The 12,995-nt window shown below is 33.8% G+C and overlaps 2 protein-coding genes across 2 annotated transcripts; one reads left to right on the top strand and one right to left on the bottom strand.

Moving 5' to 3' along the window:
- The first annotated feature begins 6,127 nt into the window (after window positions 1-6,127).
- Window positions 6,128-10,385, top strand: LOC112770919 (DDT domain-containing protein DDR4). Its single transcript, XM_025815401.3, has 11 exons — window positions 6,128-6,491; window positions 6,673-6,783; window positions 7,308-7,394; window positions 7,488-7,525; window positions 7,609-7,690; window positions 7,822-7,928; window positions 8,006-8,165; window positions 8,249-8,341; window positions 8,458-8,578; window positions 9,144-9,186; window positions 9,587-10,385. The coding sequence occupies exons 1-11, from the start codon at window positions 6,384-6,386 to the stop codon at window positions 10,047-10,049; spliced, it is 1,413 nt and encodes a 470-aa protein (XP_025671186.1). The 5' UTR covers window positions 6,128-6,383; the 3' UTR covers window positions 10,050-10,385.
- Window positions 10,386-10,539: 154 nt separating this feature from the next.
- LOC112770920 (acetylglutamate kinase, chloroplastic) lies at window positions 10,540-11,955 on the bottom strand. Its single transcript, XM_025815403.3, has one exon. It carries the CDS (start codon window positions 11,832-11,834, stop codon window positions 10,791-10,793), a length of 1,044 nt encoding a protein of 347 aa, XP_025671188.1. The 5' UTR covers window positions 11,835-11,955; the 3' UTR covers window positions 10,540-10,790.
- Between the last annotated feature and the right edge of the window lie 1,040 nt (window positions 11,956-12,995).

Raw genomic sequence — 12,995 nt, 5'->3', positions numbered from 1 at the left:
CGATTGATTGTTGTTCCCTACCTCTGTTTTGTTGTACCCTAGCGATGCTGCCCTCCGTTGAGCTTCCGAAGAAGACGATCATGTTATCCTCTTCACAAACTGCTCCCTTATTTATTTATTTCATTATTTATCTATTTATTATTATTAGTGTTATTATTATTATGAATATTATAATTATTTGTTAAAACAATGAGTAATGGACACTAACGAACTTAGGGGTAAAACTATTTTTAAACAAACTCGAACTTTAGGGACGATTTTGTTTGTAAAAAAAGTTGGGGACGAACAAAATTTTCGACCTATACGTTAGAGACCAAAATCGTACTTAACCTATTAAAAGCATATTATTATGGTTTGTTTAGTTTCATATTTTGTTGTTTGTACGTTTCATTTTGTTATGTTGAGTATTCTCTAATTCCAAGTTAGATATGTCTTTCATTAAGAAGTGGCCCAAACATTGATTATATACATATGTATGCACTATGTAAGATTGCAAAGACTAGTTTGGACAAACAACTTAATTAAGCTATTTTGGAAAAAAGGCTTAAAATATAAAAGCTTAAATTAAAAATAACTTATAGATAAATTATATTGTGTTTGATTTTTTTTTAGTCCTAAAAGTGCTTATTTTAAAACAAGAGTGATAAAAAGTTTTTAATTATAAAAATCACTTTTTTTAACTTTTTCATGAGTACTTAAATAACTTTTTAAAAAGTTACAATTTAGTTTTAAAAATTGCACCAAACACTAATGTTATAACTTTTCACAAGTTAAAAAAAAAAAATTGGTTATGGATCTATCCAAACTGGTCATAAGTAGACATGCTTATAGAATCATCATCATCAAAGACATATTTAGTGATATTCATTAGTATCAATTATACTACATAAAAAATAAAATAAAATAAAATTTTTATTCTTATTATTATTAGTAATTACACAATAATAATGTGCCATAATTTTTTGCATGTTTTTGAGCAAAAATAATGATAAATTTATTCGTTAAATTTATATATATATATTTATAATATAAAAAAATGGATAAAAAATATAAAAAAGCATATATACATATATATTTATTGTCACTCAATAATAATAATAATAATAATAATAATAATAATAATAATAATAATAATAATAATGTTCAATAAAGTTATTAGAGATTATTTAAAAAAAAAAAACTCAAGGTTGAAACCATTTAATATTTTTGTATTTAATATAACTTAGCTTGGTCGGATAATTAGGAATTAATTATAATCAAAGTTATTCTTCTATTTTCACTTGAATCTTAACTTGATCACCAAATTATCAATTAATTTAAAAAGTTAACTGAATTTCTATTCCATAATTAGACTAACTTAACATATACATCCATGTGGCACATACAAATTATTTTCCTTTGATTTATAATATGCGCCAAAATCATGTTAATAAAAAAATGTGTCAAATTTGTATTTTCCGTTAGTGACTTACGTCGGAAAATTGATGGAAGACTGTTATGTCTGACAAAGACAAACGTTGGGATTGATTTGTGTATTAATTTCTTTTTTGGACTAAAATGTTCGCTTTTAAAATCTTTGAAAACTGATTTGGGTAATTATTCCGCCGGAAAATAGATTGGAGATTAATTTGTCTGTCGGAGTAAAACTTTGGAGATATTTTTGTATATTAATTTTTTAAGGGACTAAAATGTCAACTTTTAAAATCATTGGGACTGATTTAGATAATTACTCTTAAAATAAAATAGAAAGAAATAAGAAATTTTTATCAGGAAAAGTATTGGGCACCAAGAGTCAATCTGCCAATTTTTCACAACTCAGTTAATATTTAATAATTTTAAATTATTTTTAAGAAATTTGAATTTTCAAAAAATGACATTAATAAAAGATTTGAATAATAAGGATTGTGTTAAGTAACTGCCCACAAGGTCACTGTGATCAGCGTCTGTTTTCTTCCTATCATTGCGGCATCTTCTTTCGGAGGGGGTGGAGATCACGCAACCTGATCTCTTCAACAACGGCATGATGGTTATTCATGGCCTTCAAGGTTTCATCGCTCCGTTTTCTTGCGACGTGGAGAGGATGACCTCGCTCTCGTTCCCATTCCATCCAGATCATCGTTCTGGTCAACATATTAATACTTCAATTCGGTGTAGCTTGCTATCATGCGCTTGATGCTCAGAGATGCCATGCTCCGTAACAATGGCTTCAGCATCCTAGCCCTCCCTAGAAAGGTGAAGTACGCTGAGCTTGTGACTCAGGTGCCGATTCGCCGCCACTGCGGTGCGCTGTCGTTCCAGCCGCAATAACCGCTGCGTCGCCGGTTCATTAGTGCACCGCCGTTTCATGACGGTGAAATCTGATATCGCAAAAACGCGTGCGTGTTCCATCACCCGATTGCCATCTAACGTGTATCTCTCGACGTTGTCCCAAAGTCGCAAACAAAAATCCTGCATCTTCCGACAGCTTCGTCGATGGAATGTATATTTGGAGAAGAAGGAACAAATGCATCATCAATTGATGTGGGTTATGAATGTTCTTTTAATTGATGTGTCTTTTTATGCACGTGTTTTTAGAAAGTGTCTTTTTATACATGTGTTTTCTAATGGAGGTGTCTTTTGTGGATGTGTCTTTTAAATGGGTGTGTCTTCTAATGGAGAAGGGAGGTCGGAAAGGGGTAGCCGTCAGGGTTGGGGGATGAGGTTAGACTTGAATTGTAAAAGATAGGGTTTATTATGTTTACTAGTGATAATTGGAGTTGAATTAAGTTTACCATGGATGATTGGACATATATTTTTTTTTCCTGAAATGGGCTCTAGAGTCCATCCCAATAAAAGTTGGTAGGAGTTGGCAAAACTCCTATTGGTTACCTAGTGGGATTGAAACTAAACCCTTACTTCTGCAAGAGAGGAGTGAGGGCAACAATGCTTTCTTTGCAGCAAAAATGAGAAGCCGAGTCAGAAACAATTTCACGAAAACTTCTAAAAAAAGCTTGTTGTACGTGTGTTCGTCTTTCTCGAGGTGCTTCACCATGTTATTGAAGAACACAAGTTTGCAAGGAAGGAGCGAACTGTTGCTGCATCAAAGACCAAAAACCTCTTCAGTTTATTTGAAGAGACTAGCGAATACCGGCAAGTTAAGGAACCTTGCGGGTATCACGAAAAGTTTGCCTTCTTGACCCACGTACACAAATATGAACCTCGAGGGGGCGCGTCACGGCGACAAAGCGGATGGCTTGGAATCAACAGAGGAGGAGTCGTAGTGGTAGTGGTGGTGGTGGTGGTGGTGGCTGATGGCCCCCCACCGCCTCTCCCTCCTCTCATTCTTCTCCCTCTCTGTTCTATGATGTCTCTCTTCTCTATATTTTTAATGTGTGTATGAGGGATAGACTTTAAAATTGAAAAGTTTAATAAGTATTTTTGGTAAATAAAAGTTATTAAAGTTTTAGTCTCTATTCCCAAAAATTTTAGTCCCATGAATTTTCACGTTCTGCAAGTACTGAAGGAATTGAACTTTTATGTATCTAGATTGAAATTTTAGTTCTAGTCTCTAGTTACCGAACATAATACTGAATCTCAATCTCTTAGTTTTTAGAAACAAACGCAGCCTTAAAATTCTAAGATTATTGAAGAGATAATATCTAAAGTTATCCGTTTGGGAAACTCTAAAAGCTAATTTTTTTAGCTTTTGACTTATAAAAAGTTACATTAATAGTGTTTGGTACAATTTTTTAGATAAACTTTTAACTTTTCAAAAAGTTATTTAAGAGCTTTTGAAGAAGTTAAAAAATGTAACTTTTTCTATTTTCAAAAGCTATTTTATCACTCATATTTAATGCACAACTTTAAAACAAGGACTTCTATAATAACTTTCTAAATATAAAATAACTTATTTAAAAGTTGTTATTAATAAAAATTTTTATATTTTAAGCTTATATTTCAAAAGAACTTATTTAAAAAATTTAGCCAAACTGACCCTAAGTGGTGTTTCACTCTAGCGTAAGTCAATATTTAGGTTGACAAGATTTGGAAAACAATATCTCTTATATAATTAATTATTCTAATAGTGAAACTCTTAAGTTTGATTGAAGGCTGGACATAGCTATTTTACTACTATATGATTTGTATATATTTTTTGAACTCTTATCTTTGTTCATTTAAAGTTTATTATTTTACAAGTTGGTGTTTCACTTTTCTAGTTTAATGTAAGATATATTAAAAAGCATTCTAAAACTTTTCTCAAGCTTGGTAAGATTTCAAAAGATGTTTAACAAAAATCAAGGTATCTCAAGATCTATTTTAAAGAATTTCAAAAACAAAGTTTTCAAAACCTACATACTAACACATTTTGCTGTATATAAGTCTAAAGACTAAAAAACTTTTAAATTTTTTGTTTCAGATCTAAAATAATTTCAAAGCACGATTTAACCCATTTTTGTGAGCTTTTATTTATTTAAACATAGACCTTGGTAGAACACTTTACAATAGACCTTGAAATCGGATGATATATAATTTAATCCAATCTAAACAATTAATTTATTTTAGGATAAAATAATATTTTAGTTTTTAATGTTTGGACTAAGTACTAGTTTGATATCTAACATTTTAAACATTCTATTTCAGTTCTAAAAAATTTTAAATTTTTTATTTTAGTCTCAAAAAATTTTAAATGTGTTCAATATTGTCTCACAATTAAACTTGAAATAAACAATTAACATATTGAAGAGTCAATATTATATTTGATTTCGATACCTAAATAAAATTAATCCACTAATAATCATTAACATAAAATTTTTCTTTGATTCCAGAGCGTTGATGATTGATTGATACGATTTGGGATTTTTTTACACAAAGGAGATCGATGAAAAGGTTTTGGTTATGTTTTTCTAATACATAGAAGAAAATATTTGATAATAAAGTTGTTAGCACCTACGTCAATCATTCTCTTAATTATTCGTGTCAAATTTAACAATAGGATAACACATTGAATCAATTTGAAATTTTTTGGGACAAAAATTAGACATTTGAAAAGTTAGGGACAAAATTAGAATTTGGCTCAAACGTTGGAGGACCAAACTAATACTTTATCCTTTATTTTATGAGAAAGTACAAATAACCAAATCTATATGCAGCTAGCTAATTAACTTAGTAGATTTTTCAAAATACTGATTTTAAAATTTAAGAAAACTAGGATTGAGCTAAAAAAAACATGCGCTCTCCCAAATCCAACTTCTCACGTCGTGACCTCCTCCTCCAACTCCTTTCGCCGCGTCCTTCCCCTCTAACTCGTCTTGCCGTGCTGTTGCACCTTTCGCCTGTAACTCCTTTCACTGCAACACCTTTCAATCCTTTGGCATCTCCCGTCTCTCATTTACGTCTTTTCTTTTTCAAAGCAGCTTCCACGCTTTTTTTTTAGGTTTTGAATGATTCTTTTTAATAGTTTTGGATGTTTCGTTTTCCAAGATTTTAAATGTGTCTTTTTATAAGTCTTAGATGTTTTTTTATGTTTTGAATATTTTTTTTTTAATTTTAGATTATTTTTTAAGTAGTTTTAGATTTTTTTTCTTAGTTTTTAAATATTTCTTTTTCTTATGTTTTGAATTTTTGTTTGTTATTCGATACTTCTAAAATTTAAGCATCCGAAATCTAGGTATAAAAAACATCCAAAATGATGTCTTATTTTAAAAAATTTATTTATTTATTTTTATTGTACATTCTTAAAAAAAACGTCTATTGTCGCTTTGAGCGATGGAAGGCCTGACGCAACAGCACAGTTATTACGTGACACGGTGACTAAAGTAGTTAGAGGTGATACTAAATAGTGCGACCAAAAGACCTGGAGAGAAGGAAAAAAATTTTGTAATTATTTTTTCACTATAAATAAAAGTAAAAGTGAAATTAAAATTACTCTTGATTTAAAATTTGTAATTTTTTATTGGACTTCTTTTACAGTTCATATATTAGTTGTGCAATTAACTATTATCCTAGTTGGTTACCTAATAAAACTGTTATTTTATTTAGTTAAAAAAATCCTGAAAATAATTAAAGGACCCATATCTCATTTTCACCTTGGCCCATAGCAAACAAGCAATACACGACCCTTAAAAGCCGCGAGGGAAAAGATCCAAAAGGGCGCGACCCAAAATTAATTAACCCTAAAATAAATAAAAAATCCAACACTCCACTCCACTCCACACTGTCCACTGCGATTCAGAGCAGGTTAAAATAAAAGCGAGTAAAAAGCGCTTCGGGCGGGAAAAAGAAAAAACTCACCGTTTTGCGTCTTGCCCTGTCGATCACGCTTCCTCTTCTTTTAATTCTCCATTATTCGATCATTCTCTAACGTTTCTTCTCTCAGAAATCGCAACGAAGAGAGAGAAAGAGAAATGACGAACGCAGAAGAACACAGTGGAGGCGAGGAGAATACGATGGAGGATGAGATTCTGAGGCTACGAGGACGATGGGAACTCGCTTCTGTTCTCAACTTCTTCGACGTAAGAAACATATTCGCGCTTCCTGAAAAGAAAAATCGTTGTTTTCTAATTTTTCTTAGGTCATGATATCGTAGACGTTGTTATTATAATTGTTATTAATTTTTTTGGGGGGTTAAAATGTAGGATTCAGTGTGAGAGTAGGGTATAAATCAATGAGTGAAGGTGGTTTTGGTGATTTCAGGTGTTTAGCTCAATACTCGGCAAAGAATTCAAGCTTTCTGCTGAAGAGTTAGAAATTGGGATTGTCAAGCCTGACTCTGCACTTGCTCAGCTTCACATTCAACTTTTGAAGGTACTTTCTTATTCTTATTTATTATTTTTATCTTTTAATTTATCAAACTTATGACCTTTTGTATAGATTATAGTAACAACGTGACTGTTCATTTCTTTTCATTTCAAGCGAATCATTTTAGTACAAAAAAAGAGCTAATTTTTTGCGTTCACCTTTACAACAGGGATGTATTGAACTCATCAACTTCAAAGCTTTACTGTGTTCATAATTTTTTTTGGATAAAATACTGTTTAAGACAATTTTCACCAAATTAAGGAGTGATGCAGGGAGATAAGCCGGGTTTATTTTCTTATTATTTCTATTATTATTTTGGGATATATGTTTTGGGAGGAAAGCCTAAGATATGAATATGAATATGATGATAAATTGGCAAACTTTTCAAATCAAACCAACCATCCTTACCTTACCCTTTATGGTTTGTATTTTTAAGTCCATAGTATTCCTATCCTATACTATCATTATTTGGATATTGGTCCATCGTTGGTTTCTTTCTAAATTTTAAATTTTGTTTGCATTTTTCACAGGGGATACCACCAGTGAATAAAAATTTGGTTAATTCTGACAAATGGGTGACTGCTCTTTGCAAGAAACTAGCTATGTGGTGGTCATGGGTGAGTCTTTGCTTGTTACTTGACTTTTTACATTTTAATTATTTTTTATCTCTTCCCATTGTCTCACTGATGCTTTTCGGCTCCTTTTCATAGGTTGCTGAGGGGAAGATTCCACTTGTGCCGTCTAACGGGTACTGGAAATGTACCAATAATGTTGTGCTGAAAATGATTGCTGCAAAATGTTAATAATTGATGTCATGGATGGTTTATGCAGAGAGGAGATATCCAAATACAAGGAACTTACTCCACTGGATCGTTTGCGACTGCTAAAAGCACTATGTGAAGTTCGAGCTGAAGTATTCTTATCTCCTCTTGTGGTTTCATTAATATATAGGATACTTTTGCATTTTCCTGGCTAGACAATCTATCCTCAAAGTCTATGTTTTAATGTCCCCTTTTTTATTTGCTGGTTTGTTTTTATCTTCAGCAAAATGATGCAGTATCATACATTAATGATTCTTTAAAAGAAGGAACAGAACTTACCTCTTTTCGCAAAGTAGCCTTAGGAAGAGATGGAACTGACACTTCCATTTGGTAATCTTTAGAAATGTTCTGGTCTTTTCATATTTCTCTAAATCTCAAAATATTGATTACCACTTTGTTGATCATAGGTATGATGCAAATGCAAAATGCAAGAGTCACAGATTGTATAGGGAAATAATCACATCAGACTCAAGTTCACAGAATGATGTCAATGGCTGTTTATCAATTCCCATCAATTTTCAATGGGAAACACTTGCCTCCAATCTGGAAGAATTTTCAAAAGCAGCTGTAAGATCAAATTCACTGCCCTATCTTCTTCCTACATCCTAAATTTCAGTTCTTAATTTACTATCATTGAATGTTGGTTGCAGGAAACATTTTCATGTAGCAAATCTTCTGTTGAAGTTGCTATTAGTAAGAAACTTGAAAGTGATGTCATTCCTGTTCTTGAAAAGCTTAAAAAGGTATGATAGCAATTAGTAATCTTGTCTAGTGTTTGATAGGTCTTTCATGATACTTAGCGGCGTGTCCATATCTTTGTTGTATTGATTTGAAGTAACATCACTTTCAAATTTCACAGAATGAAGAAAGAGCAGCAATACGAAAGCAACGACAGGAGATGCTATCAACTGATTTTCGGAATTATTGCTCAGGAAATACACGCTCTTGTCGCACTCGCAGGCCTGTTAATTACTCACTTGGTAAGATGGGTATTGTATGTTCAATTATGTGGCATTCGCATTTGTTTGATGAATGATGATTCCTAAATCAATGTGATCTACCTGTTCTGATGCACAATACTGTTGTCAACGTCATCCTGCATAGTGCATACTAATGGAGTTGAATTTGTTCTTTTCTTGGTTTACGTATTACTTGCATTGGTAGTGTGTATGTCTTGTGAATTAAATGGGTGAGATGTTTCTGCATAAACGAGATGTCGGCTTTCTCTCTAGACTATTATTTGTGACATGCTGCCGTTGCATTAATTTGTATGTTGAGAACGTTGCCTAATATTAAGGCGCTCTATGAATTTGGATTTTACATTTTATTTGTTTAACCATTTTTCCTTGACACTCTCCTGGTGAATTTTACATTTTTCTCTGTTAAATGCCTAGTGAATTTTCAATTGAAATTGCATCTAACTTGTCTTGATTGATTTCTTCTTTATGCATCTTTTGATGCGAATGATTGATTTCTTCTTTATGCATCTTTTGATGCGAATTGGATATTTGAAGCTAATGAAATTCTTTTTCGGAAATATTGCAGAAGCTTATGATCGTACCATGAAGGAAGCTATACAGTTAATAAAGTATGTTGTGTATATATATATATATATTTGGTTCATGCTCTACTTCTAACGATGTCCAGGGGTTTGTTTGGATAATAAGTCAATAACCAAACCAAAAAAAAGAGATTAGCGAACTTAAATTTATCTTCAGCCTACACTTTGCGGGGTTGCTTCATGCCTTATATATACATATGTAATTATACATACACATCGATATGGAAGTAGTCAAGTAGATAGTCCTGTGTTGACTGTTGAATGGCATGGCCGTTTAGCACTGGCTAGCCCAAGATGTTTTTGGTGTAACATATATTATTTATTTAATATTTTTGGATTCTGTCATTTTTCATCCCAATTATCTAATAGATAATGTCCTCATTTCTGAATCTAATGCTGCTTTTCTACTTTCCTTGTTTGACATTAGTACAAGGAAAAGGTCTTCAGGCACTGAACGAGACAAAAACACAGGATCAGAAGATAAATCCAACAGCAAGGATGATTCATCAGAGAGTGATTCCAAACAGGATGTGGTTCCCATATCAGACAGTGATGATACTGGTTATGAACATGAGGATTGTGGTTACAGTGAGGAGCAAGATGATGATGCTGATAGTAGTGAGCTGGGAAATTCAGAAGCGCATTCAAGCCGTGCAGCTCCTTATACAAAGGAAGTGCATTCAAGCCACGCAGTTTCTTATCCAAGGGGAGTTCGCTACAGCAAGCGGTTAGCTGGAGTCCCTAGCCATACCCTTGCAGAAAGCAGAGGTTTGGTCTCAAAGCAAAGACTGAGACAGAGACCCACTCGAAATTCTGCCTTAGAATCTATTGTTATTCCAGATTCAGATGATGAAGAACAAGAGAATGAAGACATTTCGGAGTCCAATTAGGCCCTTGGTATTACCATAGATATTGACAAAGTATGCAAGCTTAGCAGTGGTTTTATGAATATGCTTGCATCAACAGTCAACACATTTTTGTAAGCTTGAAAAACACCAGCATTAGGTCAATCACAATTTAGGATTTTTAGATATTTTTTGCACCTAGTATTGTCTGGTAATCCATGCACCACACTTTGCTTAAGTGGCGTTGTGCGAGATATTTCTGAACTATATTTTGGGATATAAATGTAGATGGATAAAAACCTATATGCTGGTAATTTCTACTGGTTCTGATGTATATACTCCGTTTAAATTTTAATTATCCGAGGATTTCATTTGTATGCATTTTGCACTTTTTCATCAGCAACAAAACCTTTACTAAGCAATCGATTAATTTGATTTTGCCAATTTTAACTGCTTACAATACAATATAGGGATTAATTTCATTCGATGAGCAACCGTAACTGTAATTTCCTCAGAGTTGGAACTCGAACCGAAAGGCAAGAACACAAACTTTCCTGGTAAATGATTTGCAAGTAACAAGTATTTCGTTCAACCAAAAGACCCAAAACTTCATAACGAAAACATAAGGAAACCAAATCAATATTTTCCTTATGCATTACTAAAAGCGAAGTACAAAACGATTTACTAGAAGCTGGGCACAAAAAGCAGCAAAACCTTGCATCATTCATTGCAAGCTTCATTTATCACATAAAAAACAAGAAACACTACAAAATCAATCTAAAAAATTTAGCCAGTGATCATAGTTCCAGCACCTTCATCCGTCAAAATCTCCAACAGCAAAGAATGCGGCACGCGGCCGTCGATAATACTGGCAGTCCTCACCCCTTGAGCTAGCGATCGCACGCAGCAATTGACCTTGGGAATCATTCCACCACCAATTTTCCCATTATCCATCATTTTCTTCACTCCCTTTATATCAATCTCCTTCACCAAGCTCTTTGGATCATCCTTATTCTCCAATATCCCAGCTACATCAGTCAGCAGAATCAGTTTCTCCGCCTCCAGCGCCGCCGCTAATTCTCCCGCCACTGTATCAGCATTGATGTTGTACGGCTGACCGTATTTGTCGGCCGCAACTGACGTCACCACCGGGATGTACCCACTCGCAATCAGGGGCCGAAGCACCGACGGATCCACTTGCTCCACTTCTCCGACGAACCCCAGGTCCGCCGCCTTGGGGCTGGGGCAGGCGGTTATGAGGCGGCCGTCCATGCCGGAAAGGCCGATGGCGGTGGCGCCGGCCTTGTTGATGAGTGAAACCAGCGTCTTGTTTACCTTTCCGACGAGCACCATGGACACGATCTCCATGGTGTCGCCGTCGGTGACGCGGAGTCCGTCGCGGAACACGGCCTGGATGTTGAGTCGGCTGAGCCAGTGGTTGATCTCCGGCCCCCCGCCGTGGACCATGACGGGGCGGAGGCCGACACAGGAGAGAAGTACGAGGTCGTTGATCACGGATGCCTGCAGCGCCGGTGACTTCATGGCGGCACCGCCATACTTGACGACGATGGTTTTTCCCCGGAACTTCTGAATGAAAGGGAGCGATTCAGAGAGGATGTCGACTCGGAACTGACCCGGGGAGAGTGACTCAGCGAGTTTGGGTTCGTGAACCGGGTTGGAGACGGCTGAAACGGTTGGGTATTTGTGGGTGAAGCGAGTTGAAGAAGGGAAAGAGAGATTGGAAGGTAATGTGGTTTGGGTTTTTGAGCTGAATGGGAACAATGAAGGAGGAGGCAAATTTGTGAGGGTTTTTGGTGCCACTCCCAACATTGTGTTTTCTCACTGTCAGAGTATGAGGCGAAAGTTGCATATGCTCAGAATTACAAGTAGCGTACATAGTGACCACCGTTAACTTTTTACCATTTAAAGAGAAATTCTTACATTGAAATCATGTTTGATTAACAGGTGTTTTTATTTTAAGAACACATCTTAATATTATAGTGAAAACTAAGTCGCTTTTGATATTTGAGAGACGTTAAATAAAAATTTAGTTAAATCAGTTAAATTATCTAACAATTTTTAGATATCAACTTCACGTAAAGTCGATTGCACTTCATCTAATATTATTTATTAAACTTTTTTATAAATATATAAATTTAAATTTTTAATACATTTATTATATATTTATTTAAATAAAAACTTATTATCTCTTTTATTTTCAAAATAAATTCACCATATACAGAAAAGAAAATCTCTTATTTAAAGCCATTTTCCTTCCACGTGAGTCTCTGTTTGTTTAATCATTTTGATACTTTACATCTCGAGTTGCTTGTTGGTTGTTTCACTGACACCTTTCCTGATTAGACGAAATTTATTATTTGACGAAGCATTTTTTTTAAACATAAGCATTGGATTTGAACGGAGATTTTGCATTAGAAAAATTTAGTTTTAACTTTTAATGGAAAGATAATTGTAACTATTATATATACTAGTAATTATATAAATATAATAAAATATAAAAACATTAATTAATCTCTAATATTAATTACCTAGCATTTTACATTATTTTTAATTATAATTAAACTTTTATTTTTTACTTTACCAACTTTCTTTTTTAAAGTTTCACTGGTTATGTTATATACATTTTCATCCTTCCGACAAAAATTAATTGTTTTCTTCAAAAGTAAGAACTAAAAAGGGACTCAAAAGTTTCTAATTATAGTGAAAATCAATCAATAAAAAAATATTAAAAGATTATCAGAATTTATTATTTTTGGTCATTAATTAACCATCAATATTTAAAAATATGGAATAAAGTATTGTTCTGATGGTTATCTGTAACGGATGGAGTTAGACCTGAACGTGAAGTCCAGAGTCCAGACTCCTTTTAGGGCATCATTCGACTTTGCTGATGCCGAAGTGCCGCCGTCCGAGTTCCTTGTGAGCAGGTGGGAAAAAGGGATTCTAATGCTTAAGTTAACAAGGACTTGA

The sequence above is a fragment of the Arachis hypogaea genome, chromosome 18 (genome assembly GCF_003086295.3).
Source record: "Arachis hypogaea cultivar Tifrunner chromosome 18, arahy.Tifrunner.gnm2.J5K5, whole genome shotgun sequence".
Taxonomy (NCBI): Eukaryota; Viridiplantae; Streptophyta; class Magnoliopsida; order Fabales; family Fabaceae; genus Arachis; species Arachis hypogaea.
The sequence above is the reverse complement of the archived record's forward strand: the minus strand, read 5'-3'. Positions and strand labels throughout refer to the sequence as shown.

Coding starts and splice junctions, on each gene's coding strand:
- LOC112770920 (XM_025815403.3), bottom strand. CDS start 11,834: ATGTTGGGAGTGGCACCAAAAACCCTCACAAATTTGCCTCCTCCTTCA.
- LOC112770919 (XM_025815401.3), top strand. CDS start 6,384: ATGACGAACGCAGAAGAACACAGTGGAGGCGAGGAGAATACGATGGAG. Junction 8,166..8,248: donor AAGAATTTTCAAAAGCAGCT/GTAAGATCAAAT, acceptor TGTTGGTTGCAG/GAAACATTTTCATGTAGCAA. Junction 8,579..9,143: donor GCCTGTTAATTACTCACTTG/GTAAGATGGGTA, acceptor GAAATATTGCAG/AAGCTTATGATCGTACCATG.